This window comes from Sapajus apella, unplaced genomic scaffold (assembly GCF_009761245.1).
Source record: "Sapajus apella isolate SASKATOON/1434 unplaced genomic scaffold, GSC_monkey_1.0 scaffold74, whole genome shotgun sequence".
Lineage (NCBI taxonomy): Eukaryota > Metazoa > Chordata > Mammalia > Primates > Cebidae > Sapajus > Sapajus apella.
In genome coordinates, this window is record NW_022437014.1 from 7,569,187 (window position 1) to 7,591,319 (window position 22,133).

General features: G+C 39.9%; 1 protein-coding gene, 1 long non-coding RNA gene and 1 pseudogene across 4 annotated transcripts in view; 1 reads left to right on the top strand and 2 right to left on the bottom strand.

The window, feature by feature from the left end:
- The first annotated feature begins 7,295 nt into the window (after nucleotides 1-7,295).
- NAA30 (N-alpha-acetyltransferase 30, NatC catalytic subunit) overlaps nucleotides 7,296-22,133 on the top strand; it is a 23,606-nt gene continuing 8,768 nt past the window's right edge. The window contains exons 1-5 of one of the 3 annotated variants that reach the window (XM_032251173.1): nucleotides 7,296-7,448; nucleotides 7,718-8,486; nucleotides 13,378-13,501; nucleotides 16,596-16,651; nucleotides 17,141-17,207. In XM_032251173.1, coding sequence (XP_032107064.1) covers nucleotides 7,719-8,486; nucleotides 13,378-13,501; nucleotides 16,596-16,651; nucleotides 17,141-17,158 — 966 coding nt within the window. In that variant the 5' untranslated portion in view covers nucleotides 7,296-7,448; nucleotide 7,718 and the 3' untranslated portion in view covers nucleotides 17,159-17,207. Of the gene's footprint in view, nucleotides 7,449-7,488; nucleotides 8,487-13,377; nucleotides 13,502-16,595; nucleotides 16,652-17,140; nucleotides 17,208-22,133 lie in introns of those variants that run through there. The other 2 variants (XM_032251170.1, XM_032251172.1) reach the window with 2 other exon arrangements.
- On the bottom strand, nucleotides 15,273-16,176 carry LOC116532082 (annotated as a pseudogene).
- LOC116532083 overlaps nucleotides 21,977-22,133 on the bottom strand; it is a 703-nt gene continuing 546 nt past the window's right edge. The window contains exon 2 of the long non-coding RNA XR_004260704.1: nucleotides 21,977-22,063. This is a non-coding gene — a long non-coding RNA (uncharacterized LOC116532083). The remainder of the gene's footprint in view (nucleotides 22,064-22,133) is intronic.

A 22,133-nucleotide genomic window follows, 5' to 3' on the forward strand; every position in this document is an offset into this window, starting at 1 on the left:
ATGATGAAATCTTATACCATCCCATTCTGTCCCACTCAGGATGTGAATCATCCTTTTGTCCAGCATATCCATGCTGTTTGTGCTACATGTCTGTTAGTTGCTCAGTAGTCAGTTAGGTTATCAGATTTAAAAAAGAGAATACCGGCCGGGCGCGGTGGCTCACGCTTGTAATCCCAGCACTTTGGGAGGCCGAGGCGGGTGGATCACAAGGTCAAGAGATCAAGGCCATCCTGGTCAACATGGTGAAACCCCGTCTCTACTAAAACTACAAAACATTAGCTGGGCATGGTGGCGCGTGCCTGTAATCCCAGCTACTCAGGAGGCTGAGGCAGGAGAATTGCCTAAACCCAGGAGACGGAGGTTGCGGTGAGCCGAGATTGTGCCATTGCACTCCAGCCTGGGTAACAAGAGCGAAACTCCGTCTCCAAAAAAAAAAAAAAAGAGAATACCTAGCACACTATCCACGGTTTCAGGCATCCACTGGGGACTTTGGAACATACTCCCTGCAGATAAGCAGGGACTACTTTGTATATGTGTGTATAGACTTTAAGAGATTTCTAAAATTAGTTTTTCAAGCCCCTATGGGAAAAAATAAACATCCAGATACGTTGATGAATTGTTTTTAATCCTTAAAGACCTCTTCATCCAACAATATGAGATATTCATTAAATCTTCATAAAAAATCTTTACAGACACCAGAAAACATTTGTATAATAGTAAGATTTTTTAAAGTGCACAGATTACATGTGCAGAAAAAGCTGATCTCTCCTATATAAAAAGAAATGTATATATATTTACATAATAAAAAGATTGGAAGGAAGTACATAAAAGTGCATATTGTAATTATTTCTGAGGGTCATCTTGTGTAAAATACTTTTCTTTCTTACACTTTCAGTGTTTCTCTGTATAAGCATGTATTACTTTTGTTAAAATACCAAGAGTTATGTAAAAAAAAACAACTTTATAATAAGATGAGTCCCTTCATATGTAGGCAGCAGTTTCAAAAAATGTTTTAAGACTAAAGAATAGCCTAAAAGTAGTTAACCAATTGCAGAGTTACTCGAAGTGAATTAGGAGAGAGGCTACCTTGAGCTGCACCACAGAATTACCTCTTGAAATAGACCATAAGCGGTAGTTCAGACAGCTGGTCAGGAAAAGTCCCTCACCTGCACCACCGACCTCAATAGATCTAGGAAGTGGCTTTTTCTTTGCTTAACAATAGGTCCAGTGATAAGCAAAACTGCCTTCCTTCAATGCTCCCTGAAGTGCAAAAAGACTAAGGAAGATCAAAGGAACCATTAGCCACTCCCTGAACTTCAAAGGTTTCTCCTATGGGAACTCTGAGAAGCAGCTGTGTGTTTGTACATTACATAGAAACTTTCATTACTGTGCATAAATATAACACGACAAATATCTTAGTCACTTTATCCTTTCCATTTCCTTATTATGGTTGCATTTTGAGGCTGACAGTTTTGTAAACACATTAAAATAAGGAACATATCAAAATATATTAGGAACAGAGATCTACACAGCCCAGTAAGCACTGGGACACTATCCTATTCTTAGCATATTATTTTTGTCCTTTCTAAGCCTAGTTTTTAAATGTCTTGTTTCTATATTTTCTCACTCAGAGACAAAGTAATGAAATAAATATTTTGTTTCACATACTTGTGTTTTAATGCAATATTCAGGCAAAGTTTACAAAATCATTTCCCTTTCCTGGACTGGCTTCACAGAATCAGTCCCCACAATGATGGAAAATGTCCCTTCACTAAAACATGTGATGCAGGATGTGGTGAGCTAAAGCTGAAATAATTCAGCCAACCATGGGTATGTAGACTGTGGTATTGTTACTGAACGCATTGTCTCAAAGTGTTCATTTTAATAATAAAAAATGCATCTGGGGCCAGGCATGGTGGCTTATGCCTGTAACCCCAGTACTTTGGGAGGCCAAGGCTGGCCAACATAGTGAAACTTCGTCTCTACCAAAAACGTAAAAATTAGCCAGGTGTGGTGGCACATGCCTGTGATCCCAGCTACTCAGGAGGCTGAGGTTGGAGGATCACCTGAGCCTGGGAGGTAAAGATTGCAGGGAGCTGAGATTGTTCTACCAAACTCTAGACTGGGTGACAGAGCAAAACCCTGTCTCAAATGCCACTACTACTAAAAAGCATCTGTGATTATTTTAAGTAAAATAATCTTGAGACCCAAGTATATCATATATGTGATGAGAAGTTGTATATAAGTAAATTTAGTTAAAGGTATATACACCAAGAGTGATAGCTACATTCTGAAAAGGTATAGAACAAGATCAATATTTTATTCATGCATTCAAAATAATGCATTATGTATATACAAATAAAAAGAGGATTAAGACGTAATTCCTATCCTTCAAAGACTTTTTTTTTTTTTATTTTTTTTTTTTTTGAGACGGAGTTTCGCTCTTGTTACCCAGGCTGGTGCAATGGCGCGATCTCAGCTCACTGCAACCTCCGTCTCCTGGGTTCAGGCAATTCTCCTGCCTCAGCCTCCTGAGTAACTGGGATTACAGGCACGCGCCACCATGCCCAGCTAATTTTTTGTATTTTTAGTAGAGACTTCTATTCTAGAAGAAGCAACAGACAAACAACAATCACAGAAGTCTGCAGCACTCACAGAGTAGGGAGAAACCAGTTTTGCAAGAGGTGGGGAGGTGTGTGTATGTGAGACAGAAAGAGAGATGGGAGGGGAGGGAAGGGGAGGGGACCCCTGCTGTCTTTAAAATGGCCAATCAGGATTAGTCTAGCTTGTGCAGTCTAACCCTAGCCAATAGGGAATGACACAGCCCTTAGGGACAATCCCCATCAGCCATAAGTACCCCTTCCCCACTTGTTGAAGCATGCAGCCACCATTGCTCCATCCCTACACGGCACCCTTCTATAGAAGTAAACTGCTTTGCTGAGAGGATTTATCTGAGTGTCATGTCTTTTGTTGCATTGAAACTTTACTAATAACACAGATTTTGAAGAGTTAATGTGAGGTTGGAAGTAATGTAAATGGAGACCATTTGACCATATCCCTCTCTGGTTCTTCATAGTTCTCTGAGGCCTCAGTTCTACAAACAAAATTGATGCCTACCTACAATTGGGACTGCCATCCACTATTTGCAAGCGGAAAGAAGGTTGAAGAACAGACTGTCACTCCCCAAATTCTACAGGAAGAATCAAACTGTTAGCCCATTATCTGGGTATCTCAGAGTGTTCCAAGATTACAGGTAATAAAACAATATATTAATATTCATCCTTTGGTTAAATTCTTTAGCTCTCAAATTTGATGTATGTTCTTTCTTTCATTCAGGATGAAACAAAGCTAAGGACATTCATTTGCCGGGCTTTATGTATCATAGATAGGATTAGTGGGATTAAGAACCACATGACATGTAAAATAAAACTACACAAATATTTAAATTATTTAGTAGGTGTGTCTATGGCACATAACAATGTCATCCTGCTGTGTCAAGGGAACTTAAAGCATATTTCCATTATTCTTTCCCACAGTTACCTTTCAAGTAGGTACACAGTTAGGTTTTCTCTCTAAACCTTGCCAATAAGAGAAAAATGCCTCACTGTTAGAAAGAATTAAAAAGAAATGTTTCTCCTTCCAAGGTGATTTCAAGAAATTGCTTTAGGATGTTGTTTTAAAATTGCTGTTAGTTATTTTAATTGATTTAGTGAGAAGTTTTTTTTCTTCTAAAAAATTAAGGTATGTCCTCTTCTTCCTCAAAAGAGAACAATAGTAAAAAAAAAAATTATGACGGTTGCTTCATAGGATATTACAAAACAATGAAAATACCAACTATGCACACAGAAGAGTATCACTGGTACACTTACCTTGCACTGAGCCCTTTCTTTCCTATGAAGTTATTGCTCATGGAGGTGGTTGTTTTTTCAGAGTCTCCTAATAGCAAATGTGTCTAAAGCATTAGAGTGAACTAATCCTATTTCTATGCCTACCATAATGCCATCATCCTATCAAGTAAATATGAATAAAACAGAAAACATTTCATAACTTAGAAAGAAAATTTCTTAGAGAAGTCATCTGATTTAGAAGGCCAACATTGAAATTTTAATACTGGGATATAAAGAAATATCACTGGGGCTGAGACATTAGAATCAGTCCACTAGCTATTGAGGAGATCAGAATTTACTTGGTCATTATAAGTATTCTAGAGTACTGAATGAGAGAACAGAGTAATTCACAACATTTAACAAGGTCCCTTTGATGTGTTAGATATGTGAATACAAAGTAACAGTTACTCCCTGACCTCAAGAAGGTACTTGTAACTCTTGACTTTCTGAAGACAACTTTGAAACATCTGGTCAGCAACTCAGTCTGAGTGAGCTCATTGCCAAGTTGCAACACAGGAAGAACAGGAAGACCTGCTGCCATTCATTCACCACGGCAGTGGAATACATGTTTTTTAGGAAGGGCTTACATTTCAAAGCGAATGACTGAGAGACATTTTTCTAAGTAAAAATCACCCTTAAACATTTCTTTTTTTTTTTCTTTTTTTTTTTTTTTTTGAGGGAGTTTCGCTCTTGTTACCCAGGCTGGAGTGCAATGGCGCGATCTCGGCTCACCGCAACCTCCGCCTCCTGGGTTCAGGCAATTCTCCTGCCTCAGCCTCCTGAGTAGCTGGGATTACAAGCACGCGTCACCATGCCCAGCTAATTTTTTGTATTTTTAGTAGAGACGGGGTTTCACCATGTTGACCAGGATGGTCTCGATCTCTTGACCTCATGATCCACCCGCCTCGGCCTCCCAAAGTGCTGGGATTACAGGCGTGAGCCACCGCGCCCGGCCCTTAAACATTTCTTATAGAATTATCTGGGGCCTCTTGGGCCAGTTTTTCCACAATGATTTGAACAGATCATTGTTTCATTAGCTGACCACCCAGCTTACACTTAGAAACTTTGAAAACTATGTATCTTTAAACAAGGTATCACATTTGGAAATATGGTTTTGTTTTGTGCTTAAAAAAAAAAAAAGGCCAGGCATGGTGGCTCATGCCTGTAATCCCAGCACTTTGGGAGGCTGAAGCAGGTGGATCACAAGGTCAGGAGTTCAAGACAAGCCTGACCAACATGGTGAAACCCAGTCTCTACTAAAAATACAAAAATTAGTTGGGTGTGGTGGCGAACAGCTGTAATCCCAGCTACTCAGGAGGCTGAAGCAGGAGAGTCGCTTAAACCCCAGAGGCAGAGGTTGCAGTGAGCTGAAATCGCGCCACTGTGCTCCAGCCTGGGCAACAGAGCAAGACTCCATCTCAATAATTAATTAATTAATTAAAAAAAAAAAAAAAAAACAGAAATGGGATCACACCGTACTTACACATCTCATTTGTATCCCCCACACCTTAAGGTGTTTAGGAGGTCTTTCAATGTATCTGTAGCAAGTTATATATTTTGAAATGGCCACAGCAATATTTCTGGTCCCACATGTTCTTTGAGAACATTGCCTCTCCCCACCAAGAGGTAGAGTCTATTTCTCCCCCACCCCTTGAAACTGGATATAATTTTGTGTCTGACTAGATAAAATGCAGCAGAAGTGACACTACATAACTTGTTTTTCATTCTGTTGTTTGTTTTTTTGAGAAGGAGTCTCCCTGTGTTGCCCATACTGGAGTACAGTTGGGCAATCTTGGCTCACTGCAACCTCTATCTCCCAGGTTCAATTGATTCTCCTGCCTCAGCCTCCTGAGTAGCTAGGACTACAGGTGTGAGCTACCACGCTCAGCTAATTTTTGTATTTTTTGGTAGAGATGAGGTTTCACTGTGTTGGCCAGGCTGGTGTCTAACTCCTGGTCTAAAGTGATCCTCCCGCCCCGGCCTCCCAAAATTCTGGGATTACAGGCGTGAGCCACCGCACCCGGCTAGAGATTACATGACTTCTAACGCTACATCATAAAGGGCAATATGTTTCTGGTTCACTTTCTCGCACGATACTTGTTGTTGGAACCCAGCCACCGGGCTGTGACGAAGTCCAAAACAATCAGTGCTAAAAGACCACCTGGAGAGGTCTACATGGACTACAACTGCGGCTTCCAGCCTTTTGCCTGCATCAACCACCGGCAGTCAGAGTGAAGTTTTCAAATAATTTTCCTCAGCCTTGGAGTCTTCCAATTGAAGCCCTATGCATAATGGAGTAGAGAAAAGCCATCCCAGCTGTGTTCTGTCTGGATTTCAGAGCCACAGAATCTGTGAACCTAATAGTTATTTTATACACAGAGTTTAGACTATGGCAAAAAGTTGCAAACGCGTTCCGTCATATAATTATATGCTGAAAACGTCCATCTGCGGCACACCAGACCAACCTGATTTATAAATCAGGTTTTTAAAAAACCTGATTTGCTCAGTGTGCGGGTGAGTTGCACTACCTGTCTCAGCTCAGTCCTGCCGAGTCAATTGTGTACTAGAGCAGGAGCCCAGCCACAAGCTCAAGTTCTATCCCCTTTGCACTCGCTAGGCAGATCACTTGGGAGGAAGGATCAGGCCACCTAACTAGCGCTTCCCAACCTATTCGTGTCACAAGTTTAGGAATGTGCTTCTTAGCCCTAGTCACTCTCTTTCACCATCTCGCTCTAACCCTTCTCCAGGTGTGCTCGCAATTGCCCAACACCTGTTAGTCACATTTGCCTCCAATTTTACTGGGCGCGAGGAGCAGAGTAAGAAGGGGGAGGAAGAGGGCTGACTCCCTTGCCTCAAAGTGGCCAGGGCCAGCTGAACTTAATTCACACTGCAAACATCCACGTTTCGACAGTCATCCCGTATTTTCACGGCTTCCTTTCCTTTAGGATCCGCTTCCCTGATTTGCTTCATTTTTAACCGCTTCTCCCCCACCCTCCTTGTCCCCAGTCGGGGCAAACATCAAACGTTGTGCAGCTTTAAAAGATATTTTTAGGTAACTTGTAAATGGCTGGTTCCACAGGCCCCGAACTGGCGAGGTTCGCCGCAGCTCCGAGTGGGCGGTGGACTTGAAGCAGCGAGCTCCTGCCGGGTCCATCCCGCCCCGGCCCCGCGTGGCAAGTACCGCGGGTTGCGGAGCCCCAAAGCCGAGTGGATGGGTTTGGGAGCCTGTGACTCCAAAGCCCTCTGCAACTTCCCGGCCCCACAGCCCCACCCACTAGCACGCGGCCTTCCCGAGAGATCGCAGGAGACACCTTCGTCCCCGCCCCTCCACAGGTCACCTCCCTCCACGCCCCTCTCCCTTGGTCTGGGCAGCCGGCAGGCAGGGAAGTGTCGTAAAGCCAGGCCCAGGAAACTTTACCCGGGGTAACAGCCGAGGCGCTTTACGGCGACGGCGGCTGAGCGAGAGCCTTGGCGGCTGTGGAGGCGACTGCGGCGGGGAAGGAGGCGGCGGCGGTGGCTAAGGAAGAGGAGTGGTGGCAGCGGCGGCGGGACCGGTGCGGGGTGAGCCGCGAGGAGGGGACGGGGAGGGGCCGCGCCGCGGGTGACAGGGCTGGCGGGTGGGCCCGGCCGGAAGGGGACGGTGGCCGGCTGAGCAGCTGGGCGGCGCTGAAGAGCGGGGGGGCGGCGCGGAATTGGGGGGGCAGCTCCGTGAGGGACGGTTTCTGCCTTTGTTCCCCCCACCACGGCCGCCCCCCCACTCGCCGCCCCCTTTACTCCGCGCTTGTCGGCCGGGTTTCATGGCCTCTCCTCTCGGTCTGTGTCGCTTCTAGGATGGCGGAGGTACCGCCTGGGCCTAGCAGCCTCCTCCCACCACCAGCACCTCCGGCCCCGGCGGCGGCCGAACCCCGCTGCCCCTTCCCGGCCGGGGCCGCCCTTGCTTGCTGCAGCGAGGACGAGGAGGACGACGAGGAGCACGAAGGCGGCGGCGGCAGGAGCCCGGCGGGCGGCGAGGCGGCGGCGGCAGCGACCAAGGGGCATCCGTGCCTCCGCTGCCCTCAGCCGCCGCAGGAGCAGCAGCAGCTCAACGGATTGATTAGCCCCGAACTGCGGCACCTCCGGGCGGCCGCCTCCCTCAAGAGCAAGGTCCTGAGCGTAGCCGAGGTGGCCGCGACCACGGCCACCCCTGACGGAGGCCCCAGAGCGACTGCAACAAAAGGAGCCGGGGTACTCTCGGGCGAGAGGCCCCCCCATTCCCTCCCTAATAACGCAAGAACTGCGGTCCCCAGCCCGGCGGAGGCAGCGGCGGCGAGCGATCCCGCGGCGGCCCGCAATGGACTGGCCGAGGGCACCGAGCAGGAGGACGACGACGACGAGCAGGTGCGGCTGCTGTCTTCGTCCCTGACCGCCGGCTGCAGCTTAAGAAGCCCTTCGGGCAGGGAGGTTGAGCCTGGGGAGGATCGGACGATTCGATACGTCCGATATGAATCCGAGCTACAAATGCCCGATATCATGAGACTGATCACCAAAGATCTGTCCGAACCCTACTCCATTTATACCTATAGATATTTTATCCACAACTGGCCACAGCTGTGCTTCTTGGTAAGTGGACAGAATGAAAAGAGGGTGAACCCAGCAGTGGTCTAGACCGTGCGGGGTCGGGAGTGAGGGCCGAGAGTGTGGCACTGGATGTCTCCTGCTGCACATATCATGGTACATTATATGACGTCAAGTGCGTGTACACATTCTTAGTTATTTAATGAAACTGTTCTGAAGGTAAGACTTCAAGATTCGGATTAACGTGATAGTAGTGTAACAGCAGCAAGCCTGTATGTTGGCTTGTTCCACTGGGGTGGGGGTCTTGTTTACATTAGATTGTAATCGTGTTTAACTGTCTTCAGTTACCCGCCCTCATCCTCAGACACTTTACAGTTATTTAATTTGAACATGGTTCTATTCGGATACAGGCCTTATTAGTCTCTGAATTAGAACTGTAATCAGGGAAGACTGTATGCATAAACATGTTTTGCCGAACATAAATGTCAGCAAACTTGGTGTGGCCATATTGGAGAATTAAATCTTACAAGCATTTTCAGTAATTATGGAAATTGTTTCCTTTTACTTCAGCGGGACAATTAACAGTTGTAACCAGCCAGCTTTCTGGTACTCCATTGCAGAAAGTGCTACTAACACTTCTGTTGGTTGAAAGACTCCTGAAACTCGAGCAAAATACCCTTTTGTGGAATGTAGAAAACTTAAGTGTGAAATTGTTACCAATGTGATTTTTTCTTTTTTTTTTTTTTTTGATTTAAGAAACTGTAGATGTGGCTAAACACTAGTAACACTGGCTTGTGTAGAGTATAATTGACAATAATATTACACTTAAGTGAAAGACTTTTGGACAGTTTTTAAAAATTTACGTAGTATTGGCAGTAGCAATGATTTCTTCAAAATAATATTAACCAACTTCAGTCTGTATGAACCCTTTAACTTAAATGTTGACTGCAGGTGTATGCTTTGTATCATGTGCTTACAAGCATATTGTTTCTGTTGAATTTTACTAAAAAGATGACATGCTTTTAAGGAATATTTTATAATATGTGAAGGGAAAAGCCATCATTACTTAATGTTTTAGCATTGGCTTAGTTTCAGTTAGTAATTCCCTTCAACATATTTTGATAATACTTGTTTTTTTGATTCTCTAACTTGGTGGTAATTTGAAAATATAACCTGGGTATTGTAGATAATGGTAGTTCTATTTTCTGTTTTAATTGCTTAAACTTCAGTACATTTGTTTAAACTGTGGGTACTATTTTATATTCTTGAAAATTGCTCTTTCAGAATTCTAAGCATTGTATCAGAATAGTTCTAAGATGTCTATATCAATAAATAGGAGAAAATGATTTATAGCACTATTATAAATGTCATATCAGATGCCACTGTAATTGCTGAAAATTGTAGATTTAATTGTAAGTTAAACCACAGAAGTAGATGATTGAATCACATTTTAAATTGAAGTAGATGTTTTTCTGTCCATTCCAGGAACTAGTTTTGTATATGATATTTAGCCAGCTTTTGAGTCCTGATATTTACCTAGGCCTTTCTCAGCTTGTCTCCAATTTTAGACTCTGGTCAACGATATTTGTAAACTTTAGTTTTTATTTTATGTAGAACCCTCCCAATTCCCCAGCTGTGTGTATGTTAGCTTTCAGTAGCTCAAGTTTGTTTATTATTAAATTCTGAATATCAAGAAATTAAGACATGCACAAGTGGTTGACCTGTAAGATTTACTGGTGCAAGTATGAGTCAGGAGGTATTAAACAATAACAAAACAGTAGTGAAAAAACAATCAGACCATTTAGAACTGAAGCTTTTGTCTTGGGATGCTTTAAAATTTAAGTCTCCCATAGAAATTATTTTTTTAAAAAAACAAATGTGTAAATGTGTATGTTTATTTTAAACCATATCATTTTAGAACTGAAAGGGATCCTAGAGATAATCTAGCCTAACTTAGGTTTTGTTTTGTTTTGATTGAAAAAAAAAATTAAGGACCAAAGTGACTTAGAATGTTTAAATCTCCAGATATTTACTGACAGGAGTAAAGCTAGAACCCAATTCTCCTGGCCTCCCATTATGGTAACAACCTGAAAAATGACATACCCTTGATCCATTCAGTGAAGATTATGTCACAAAGTTATCTTCTCAAGGGGCAGTTGCCCTTACAAACATCAATCTCAATAGATTAGAAACCTCCAAAATGTTCCTGTTTTCCATGGATAACCTGCAATGGGTCAGTGGAATATATGGGATTGAACGTTACAAAATTGCCAATACTTGATTGACTAACAAAAATGACAGCTTATTATGATTCTTCCTAATTGTAAAAAATATATTTTAAAAAGTACAATACAAATGTAAGACACTTTCAGTTACTCTGTAACCACTTTATCTTTACCTCTTTTCATAGTAATCTTTTCAGTTGATACTTTTTTGAAGTTCTTAAACTTACTGTCAACAATGTAACATAGTACTTCCCTTTATTGGCTCTAAATTTAACTTTTTGGCTTCCTCCAGTTTTCTATTTGTAGTGTTCCAGAATTTGGGAGACTCTCACTTTATGTTTTTCATAGTTTATAGACTGACAATCCTTTGGCCCTGTAGTGTTAAGTCTTAATTTTGACAGGGATTTTTCAGTTCCCATCCTTGAAAAAACACATTTACTAGCATGAATTCTAAATGTATGTGCAGAGCTTTTGTTTGGAAAAATTGACAAGCAATTTAATGATTCTTTTACCATATATTCATGAGTAGTTTATCGGGAAAAAAAATACAGCATTGGTCTTCTCTGCCAGTATCATCATAATGGTGTATGATATATTGGACTTTTTAGATAATGTATATAGCTTGATTTTTGCTCCTACAGATTCTGAATTAGGAAGAAATCAGGTCTTAAGAATGAACTAATATAATGTTTTGTTTTCTTATTCCATGCTCAAAGGACAAAGATTTGTTTGAAATTCCTGTTCAGATTGAAAGTACTGTTCAGTTGTATTGTGTTTAATGGTTTTAATTTTTCCTCATTTGCAGGTGATTTTATATAAGGTGTAGCTGTTCTATAGTTTATATCATCAGTCTGATATAGGTTTTCATTTCACATAAGCCTAGTTTATGAGGTCAGGCCAAATTTTTTCTTGCCCTTTTAAATATGCCATTTGGTCTGTGATTATTTTATGTATGTGTATATATATATATATATTTATATATATCTGTATACACATATATTTGAAGTGAGTTATTTTCAAATCAGAAAGCTTTCAGAGTTGTTTAAGGCAATTTTTGTGCATACTTTAGGTCTTTATTTAAACATTTTTAAAAAAAAGATTGATGTGAGGAAAAAAAGAAGAAATAACAATTTCAAAGGTTTTATTGACCCAAAATAGTTTTGGAATGTGTGATAAACCAGAAATGAATTAGTGTGGGTTGTTGAATTTCATATTCCTTCAAAAGGATTTTTCCGACCTAGTTGAGGTTTGCGTGAAATAGATTAGAATTATCTTGCCTAAAAGATTCCTTCACAGTTAAAAGAAGGCTTTTTAATCAATTTACAGAATGACAGACTAAAAAAGTCACAACAAATTTATGTTAAAATATGTATTAAGTATAAATTGGACATTACTTACTAATTTTTTAACTCATTTCTGCTTTCTGTTGTTGAAATAGTTCTGGAAAGTTAATTTATGGAAATCTTTCTACTGACACATTATTTAAACAGTTGGAGGTTTTGCCTATTTATATTTACCAGAAATACCCTGTTACTAGAACTTTCTTTTTAATCAGCATTGGAATTTTGAAAAAGCATTTTCAATGGTAACACTAGAAATCTTATGAAAATGAGGGATGATTAGGATTTAACATGTAGCTTTTAATACTCTGGAAATCTGTACATTTTTGTTAAAACAGAAAGTTCTGTAAAATTGAAGCTTTTAACATAAACCTTTGATTTTGAACTATACATATTCTGAGAGCTTTATGACCGTTATCCACACTGTCAGGAGTATCCTAAAAATGAAATCATGGTATGTTTATGTATATTAGCAAAAAGCTCTTATATATGATCTAAGCAATACCTTATAAACAGTGCTTTTTCTGAAAATTTTTAATTTTTCTGATCAAAATCTACCATTCAGGTGTAAACATGTATTATATCCAGCTTGCACTAAAATATTAAATTTATTTTTATTTTTCTGTCATTGAAATGGGGTCTCATTCTGTCACCTAGGCTGGAGTGCAGTGGCACGATCTGAGCTCACTGTAGCTTCTGCCTCCCTGGCTCAAGCCATCCTCCTATTTCAGGAACTGCAGGTGCATGCCACCACACTGGCTAATTTTTGTATTTTTGGTGGAGACAGGGTTTTGCCATGTTGCCCAGGCTGGTCTCATACCCCCCCTGAGCTCAAGCAGTCTGCCCACCTCAGCCTTCCAAAATGCTGGGATTACAGGTATGAGCCACCATGCTTGACCATTATTATTAAATTTAACTGAATATGTTTGAATTTATATTGTGCTGATAGGCAAGTTTTACAATATTTTATGTTCTAATGAATAGACTTTTTCTTTATAATAATTTATTTATTTATTTCTTCTTCCAGAAACTTAGGTCTTTGTGGCAAATAACTGTGGTTATAAGCACCTTGTGTGTAATCTTACAAAGTACTTGAATGTTTACCTGGAAATATTGTCTTTTTTCCTTAGGCTTTAATAGTAAGCATAAAAAATTCACGTTCTAAAGAATATTGAGAAATTTTGAATAGAACATTTGAAGGAGTTATGGGATTTAGAATTTTGAAACGTCTGTGATTGCTCTCTTGCAAGTGTTTCCATTATCTCTTCCCCTGTCAAAAATGCTGATGAATGGTTGGTTGTTGTTTTCTCTGGGTAATTGTGCAGTACCTGATGGTGATGTATTCTTCCTAACTGTTTGTTTATTTTTAAGGCCATGGTAGGGGAGGAGTGTGTAGGTGCCATCGTTTGCAAGTTGGATATGCACAAAAAGATGTTCCGCAGAGGTTATATAGCCATGTTAGCCGTGGATTCCAAATACAGGAGAAATGGCATTGGTAAGAAACATACTATTTCACGGAAGAAATGCCTAAGCTACTTTCATTTTTGTGGTTTGAAACAAAAGACTTAAATGTAAATATGTAGAAATGAAAGTGAAACTAGGGAAGAAAATTAAGGTGGTTTTAATTTTTAATTTCAAAATGGTATTTTAAAAGTTCTTAAAATGAATTTTTTTTCTCAATGTTTTGAGAGTTTTTAACGAGTAGCTGATGATCAGTTTTCACCCCCAGATTTTTAAAAATCACATTCAAAATTTTTTGTATTATACTAAGTACCACAATAAATACTGCAGTTTATAGTTACGTTATGATGGTTCTTCATCCCAGCCTTCAATTACTTCTCTGTATTTGGGTTAAATGGACCTCAGTCAAGCCAAATTTATGGAGAAAGTATCATTACTTGGTGCCAGTCATCAACCATATACTGCAATTCCGGAAGGATCAGGAGACGAAAATTGATTGTTTCTCATAATTCCCAAACTTGATTCTTTGTTGGGGGGGTCTACTTTTCCTGACATGTTTAGTTAATCTAACACTCATGATTTATAATCATTGGAATCATCTTGGTGGTTTAAAAACATGTATTTAGGCCCCTCACCCTGAGAATCCTGTTTGTCAGAGGTGGGGCTGAAGCTTTCCAAGGTGATTGTGATATAGGCATGATTAAGAACCACTCTTCTAGTCTCTAGGACTTACTGGCTGGCTGTTCACGATGGAGGATTGGGTAGACAAGCAATTGTCTAAGCATGTCAAATTTTGTAATGTGCTTTAGCTAAGCATTGACAAAAAATGTTTAATACCTGTACCAGTATTTAACCATTAGCAGTTTTGTCACTTTTATGTTTTTTAAAAACTATGTATGTTATTTTCCAACCTAAGACTGTCTCCCACAGTCCTAGGTGTCATTAGAAGTAATTATAAGTAGGTTTATTTAATATGTTAGGTTTAACCAACTTTATTACACTTTTACAGCTTTCCACTAAGATTTTTAATGAGTTGGGCTTGTTTTATGGACGAAGTTTGAGCCTTTGATGCCTTAAAAAGCACTGATAAGGTCTCATGATAAATTATAGCTAATTATTCAGCTTGTTAGGAGGGCAGAAACCAGTGGCTTTAAGGTTGCATCCTGGCCTTCAGACTTACTTTGTTTGGGCTGTAAAATGCACGCATACTCATATGTATGGTTTGGAAATTATAAAAATTACAAAAATAAAAACTTTATTTTACTTCACTATTATTTTTTGAGATGGAGTCTTGCTCTGTCACCCAGGCTGGTGTGCAATAGCATGATCTCAGCCCACTGCAACCTCTGCCCCCAGATTCAAGCAATTTTTGTGACTCAGCCTCCCATACAGGTGTACACCACCATGCCCAGCTTATTTATTTATTCTTTTGAGATGAAGTCCCGCTCTGTCGCCCAGGTTGGAGTGCAGTGGTATGATCTCAGTTCACTGCAGCCTCCGCCTCCCGTGTTCAAGTGATTCTCCTGCCTCAGCCTCCCGAGTAGCTGGGATTATAGGCACCTGCCACCACACCCGGCTAATTTTTGTATTATTTTAGCAGAGACAGGGTTTCACCATGTTGGCCAGGCTGGTCTTGAATTCCCAACCTAGTGATCCACCTGCCTTGGCCTCCCAAAGTGCTGGGATTACAGGTGTGAGCCACTGTGCCTGGCCAGGTATTTTTAGTAGAGATAGGGTTTTGCCATGTTGGCCAGGCTGGTCTTGAACTTCTGACCTCAGGTGATCCACCCACTTCGGCTTTCCAAAATGCTGGGGTTACAGGCATGAGCCACTGTGCCTGTCCAGTTTTTTGTATTTTTTTTTTTCCATGAGGCATTTTATTTGTAAATATATGTATTATATCCCTAGAAAAAGAATCCCAGGATTTTCCCTTCTGTGTGTTTTCGTCTTGCTTCTTCACGGTCAATGATGCCAGCTGAGGTTGTCAATACAATGAAACCAAACTGGCAGGATGGAAGCAGATTATTCTGCCATTTTTCTAGATCTTTGAGTTGCACATCAAATCTGGGGCTGATCACACCACATTTGTTTAGCCTGCCTGTGAGGTTCACAACAATTTTCCCAGCTCTGTGATCATCAATGATTTCAAATTCGCCAATGAAACCATGCTTCATCATCACAGTGAGAAACCGGATGATGACTTTGGAGCACGGCCTAATAAGCACCTGGCATTTGCCTCTCTTTTTGGCATTGTTGATGCTCTTGAGAGCATCAGCCAGGACATTCATGCGCACCATTGTGGCAGCACGGAAAGATGGCGGAAAGAAGTTTCTGTATTTTAAATAGAGATGGGGTTTTGCCATGTTGGCGAGGCTGGGATCGAACTCTTGGCCTCAAACGATCTGCCTGCCTTAACTTCCCAAAGTGCTGAGATTACAGATGTGAATCACCGTGCCCAGCCTAAGAATTTTAAAATAAAATTTGTCTTCTCTTAAAATCAGATTTGGCAAATTTTTTGCCTTTTAATATACCAGATATATTTGACTCTAGCATATGTTTTGCTAGACATTTATAGGCATACCACTGACATCATTGGGAGTGCCAGACTTCATGGTGTTCAGTGTAAAGTTTATAGGAACCGACCTAGGGTCTTGGGCTCACTGTGAGTAACAGCAGTTCTGATGAAGTTGTCTTGTGCCTTATGTCCAGGGGAGTTTGGAAGATCTTTGGTGAGATCAGCTTGGGTTATGCAGTAAGTTTTGGCCAACTCACAGGAGTTCCTGGGTTGTTCTGACTGTACCATATCTTGTGTTTTTCTTTCCCTTTCCTCCTACTTTCAAACATAATAGAACAAACTCCGGCTTGGGGCAAATAATTATGTCTGAGAAAAAGGAGTATATTGGGAGATAGGTCTTTCAAGAGGAAACATACTGTTATGTAAAGGTTCTATTGGCTTCTCTTAACTTCTTGCTAAAATTTCTCCCATTTATTTTGAGATAATCTGTGTATCTGCATTCAGGATAGAAACCAGCATTTGACATTTGTGTGCTTATGAATATTATAATTTAGGTTATCTTTAAGAAACTAATTACATTTTTCCTTCATTAATACTCAGATCTGTATTCCAGGTACTAACTTGGTTAAGAAAGCTATATATGCCATGGTTGAGGGAGACTGTGATGAGGTAAGTCTCTAGATGTTTTATACTTTTTATCTGGGTGTTATTCTTACTGGGTGTTTTTTATAAATATTTTATAATTTACTGCAGATTTCATTGCAGTGTTACTACACAAATGCAGCCTGTGGGGAAAATTATATTCCATTTAAAAACAAATGAATTTTTGACCTAGAACAAATTGTAATATAATGGAGCTAAAATTTCTTCAGAATGTGAGGGTGGACTCTTAGGCATTTTCAGTATACAATTTTGATATTCAGAGGCTTTATCATCATTTATTTAAGGTAGCTCTTATTACAGACTGTTCTGTAATTTGCTTACGTATTGGCCTGAGTTTCTAACAATGGTAAAACTATCAGTCTATCTGGAGGACGTTTCATGCTTGAAAATAATCTTTTCAGAATTAAATAACGACAATGTTGGGCAGGGGAAGACAACCACTTTTTAAGAGTAGAGCTATCTGTTCATTAACGTAAGAGCATTTTCTCTCTTCAGCTTGTTTGCAAGGTCTGATGGCAGATACAATTTCTTTGTATCCTACCGCACTGTGTTTCTACATATGGTAGGTGCTTGATAAATATTGGTGATGATTGGAAATGTTAACATTTACTGTTGCACAGTACAGAAGGGAACAAGCATAAATTAGAGAAGTATAGATGTCTTTGATATAGCAGTAGTGACTAAGGAGGAGCAAAGTTGTACCAGTAATTTTATGAGCAATATAAGTAGCAGTTGTCTTTATTATTAGAGGGCAGATGTGCCTTAGAGAATTCTCAAAATATGTGAAATTGGGTAACTTTTTTCAAAAGGTTGACCTTAATAAGTAATTTCTTTTAGTGACTTAAAAAATGAAGTTTTTTTAAATACAAAATTTATACACAGCATATATGATATGAGTGCATGTGTTTTTGTTCAAGTCCCTTCTGTCATTGTTACCAACTCTTCATCCATTTATTAGACATGGGAGTCTTGCTGTGTTGCCTAGGCTGGTCTCCAGCTCCTGGCCTCAAGTCATCCTTCCACCTCAGCCTCTCAGAGTGTTGTGATTTGGAGGTATGAGCCGCTGCTCATGGCCTATTGCTACTGCTTTTAAACACACCTATATGCGAATGTATAGTTTTAAAAACAAATGAAGTGATCCTTATTCAATAATTATTAGCAATAATAATTGCCTTTTTCTTTTAGCAAATATCTCATGAATACGTTTGCATGTTAGAATACAGAAATTTACTGTTGAGTATTCTCAGGCTTCTCATTCACATTAGGCTATATTCTGACAGATGCACTCTAAGTGGTGCTTATATGAGAAGACCTACAGACATATTGGGTAGCACAGTTAAGTCATACTGGGATTTAAAAATAGCTAATTTTACTCCAAAGACATAATTCACAGGTGTCAAAGGATCTCACATTGTTGACAGCTTTTTTTTTTTTTTTTTTTTTGAGAGGGGGTTTCACTCATGTTACCCAGGCCTGGAGTGCAATGGCGCGATCTCGGCTCACCGCAACCTCCGCCTCCTGGGTTCAGGCAATTCTCCTGCCTCAGCCTCCTGAGTAGCTGGGATTACAGGCACGCACCACCATGCCCAGCTAATTTTTTGTATTTTTAGTAGAGACGGGGTTTCGCCATGTTGACCAGGATGGTCTCGATCTCTTGACCTCGTGATCCACCCGCCTCGGCCTCCCAAAGTGCTGGGATTACAGGCTTGAGCCACCGCGCCCGGCCTGTTGACAGCTTTTAATATTAAAATGTAAAAGGTGCAGTAGCCAAAGTCCTTTACATGACTAGTAACTGAAATTTTGAGGAGAGAATTGGATTGGATATGTTCATGAGTATAGGTCCGTGTTTGGACCATAGCCACACTGCTTGTCAGCTCATCAAAAAAAGTCAGATTTCACAAAAGTTGCTTAATGGCTTGGAGAAATCTTTGGGATAATAGATCATGTTTTGATCTTCTGCCTAGTAGAGAGATTCAGTGAACAGGGGTATTAAGATTAGAGGGTATTATGTTCCTATGATCAAACCTTTTCTGAGTTACCTTACTCACTATCCTAAGTCATTACCTGTGCAGCAGGCTGTGCTTTTCCTTAGCTTGTATGCTTTTCCTTAACTGATCAAATATTTGAATAGTGTTGGCTTTTCATTGAAAGTTCTCAGGAAGGATAGGAAGATTTTTATTATATTGTTTTGGTCTTAAGGTTAAATTATAAATTGATATATTTTATGATAGAAAAACTTCATTTTGTCCCTAAAAATCTAATGCTGATTCATTATCTTTTGAAACAATGAATATTACTTAATATTTAGACTAAAATCAGGGATAGCTTTATCAACTTTTTTCTTTTGTATGATTTTAAATGGATGGTTTTTGCAGTTTGAATACCTCTGTCTCTGGATAAATAACTTTTTCTTGGTATAAAGTTTTGCTTATCTGTGTCTAACATGATTCAGATGAATAATTTGCCATATGAACTCTTGTTTGCCCTTTGTAAGATCTGGTGGCTATTTAGTTTTCCTTTGTTTGTTAAAATACTTTAGTCTTTAAGACCCAATTCAAATACCAACAGCTCTCTTAAGTTTTTCATGATCCTTCTGGACAGAATCGATTGCACTTTTCTGTTATTCTTGTTACTCTTTTTGTAATATTTATTGTACTTAATTTCACTTGTTCAGTGTCTGTACCTTAGCCACAACGTGGGACAGAGATGGCTTCTTGTTTTTGCTGTATTCTTAGTGCTTAGTCTGACATTTGTGTGAGAGTACCTGCTTCATAAATATTTTTTGAATGATTAGTTTTGTGCTTCCAGCATGATAATTGTACCTCTCTCTCTTGTTCAAGCACTTTTAAATTTTGACTTGTATTATTGTTAACATGTCTTTTTCTCTGAGCTTTAAGCTTTCTAAAACAGCAATTGTCTTATTTTTGTTCACAGTAAGTTTTTTTTTTTTTTAACAAAAGTCATCTTTGGGGTTAACCAAGTTGTTGAAATGCCTTTGAAATGATAAATCTCCAAAAATACAGTGATTAATGAACAGGCAAATAGTCATGTGCTTTCCCTTTCATCAAGTTAGACCAACCTTCCATTCTTTTAAAGGGTCTAGAAATTTTGACAAATTATCTGAAAATCTGTGAAAGACATTTGAGAAGGGTTTTAAATTACAATTTGTACTACTTAGATTATTCTGCTATTTTTAATATTCTTACAAAGATAGAGATTTTAAAATCTGTGAACCTTTTAATAGAGATACATTTGGCCAGGCACATGGCTCACGCCTGTAATCCCAGCATTTTGGGAGACCAGGAATGGTTGATCACTTGAGGTCAGGAGTTCGAGACCAGCCTGGGCAACATGGTGAAACCCTGTCTCTACTAAAAATACAAAAATTAGCTGGGCATGGTGGCACATGCCTGTAGTCCCAGCTACTCGTGAGGTTGAGGGAGGAGAATCGCTTGAACCCAAGAGGCGGAGGTTGCAATGAGCCAAGATTGTGGCATTGCACTCCAGCCTAGGAGACAGATTGAGACTCCGTCTCAAAAAAAAAAAAAAAAAAAAAATACATTTGGCAATCTCTGTGAAATCTTAACTGTGCATATCAGACGATTTTTACTTTCTATTCTGTTTACAGAATTTGTGACCTTGAGTCAAGTTTATATTGCTTTTTGTTGCTATTAGTCATTTTATGTTTAGAGAATATTCAGCCAGAGTTATTAGTGATCACAGAATCGAAAGATAGATAATGTTTTTCTTTAAATAATGCGGCACTGTTCCTAGTCTAATTGATGTTTTAATTTTGTCTTATTGTGATTTTCCCAACTCTTCATATCAGAATTAACATATGTTAAAACAGCATAGCTAAAATTTTTTTCATTTTCTATATATTTGGAGCTGTTGTAAAAAATTATAGCATCAAAACAAGAAACAAGCTGATTTGTTACTTCATGAATAAGAAATACATTATCAGTATGCTGATCTGGCTTAAATTTGTTTACACTCCCTGCGTGCTCTAGCTGCCAGATGTGTAGTGGCTAGGACAAGTATCTCAGGCTCATGTTTCACAACAGAAGAAAGGATAAGATAAATATATAGAGAATGAATGAGTTTTCTATGATGTAGATTTTAAAATAGGATCTGTGTACCTAAAATCAACCTAGTTGGTGGCTATTTACATTTATGTACTTTTTTTCCTGAAGTAAATAAATTAGAATATGGACAGGTGATTGATCAGTATGATGAATAGTGCCTTGATTTCCAAGCCATCAATATCCTTAAAATCAAGGTTTTTTGTTTAAAAGAGTTTTAGGCCGGGTGCGGTGGCTCATGCCTGTAATCCCAGCACTTTGGGAGGCTGAGGTGGGCAGATCATGAGGTCAGGAGATCCAGACCAGCCTGGCCAATATGGTGAAACCCCGCCTCTACTAAAAATACAAAAATTAGCTGGGTGTGGTGTGTGCGCACCTGTAATACCAGGTACTGGGGAGGCTGAGGTAGGAGAATCCCTTGAACCCAGAAGGTGGAGGTTGCAGTGAGCTGAGATCACACCGCTGCACTCCAGCCTGGGTGACAGAACAAGACTCCGTCTCACAAAAAAAAAAAACGACGCTCTTCCAAAGAGTGTTTAGGTCTGATTACTGTGATATGAATAGCCAGACATAAATTATCAGAATATAGTGGAATTGGAATTTCTTAATGGAATTTAAGTGTGTAGTGCCTTAGAATAATTTGTTGAAAATCATGTCAGCTAATTTTTGCTTATTTACATTAAAGACATTTTTCCCATTGTAAAACCATAATAAACATCACAGAAAAGTTGGCAAACAGAAGAAGAAAGTTCACTACCTACCTTTCTAGAGCATTGTATTAGTTCGTTTTCACGTTGCTGATAAAGACATACCTGAGACTGGGCAGTTTTCAGAAGAAAGAGTACCACATTGGATATACAGTTCCACATGGCTGGGGAAGCCTCACAATCATGGTGGAAGGCAAGTAGGAGCAAGTCACATCTTATGTGGGCAAAGCGAAGAGAGCTTGTGCAGGGGAAGAGAAGGCAAAGAGAAGAGAGCTTGTGCAGGGGAAGAGAAGGCAAAGAGAAGAGAGCTTGTGCAGGGGAAGTCCTCTTTTTAAAACCATCAGCTCTCTTGAGACTTATTCACTATCACGAGAACAGGATGGGAATGAGTTGCCCCCATAATTCAGTTACCTCCCACCGGGTCCCTCCCACAGCACATGGAAATTCAAGATGAGATTTGGGTGGGGACACAGCCAAACCATATCACACATCCGATTTGGTGTTTTCTTTCTATTCTTTTTTTGATGGGTACGTTTATTTTGACCAGTTTCTTCCGTAAATAGTATGCTATGTGACTTGTTGCAGACTGTTTACAATCTGCTATTCAAACCCGAGACTTTACCTACAACCTGATTTATTTTGTTTTGTTTTTTGTTTTTTGGGACGGAGTTTCGCTCTTGTTACCCAGGCTGGAGTGCA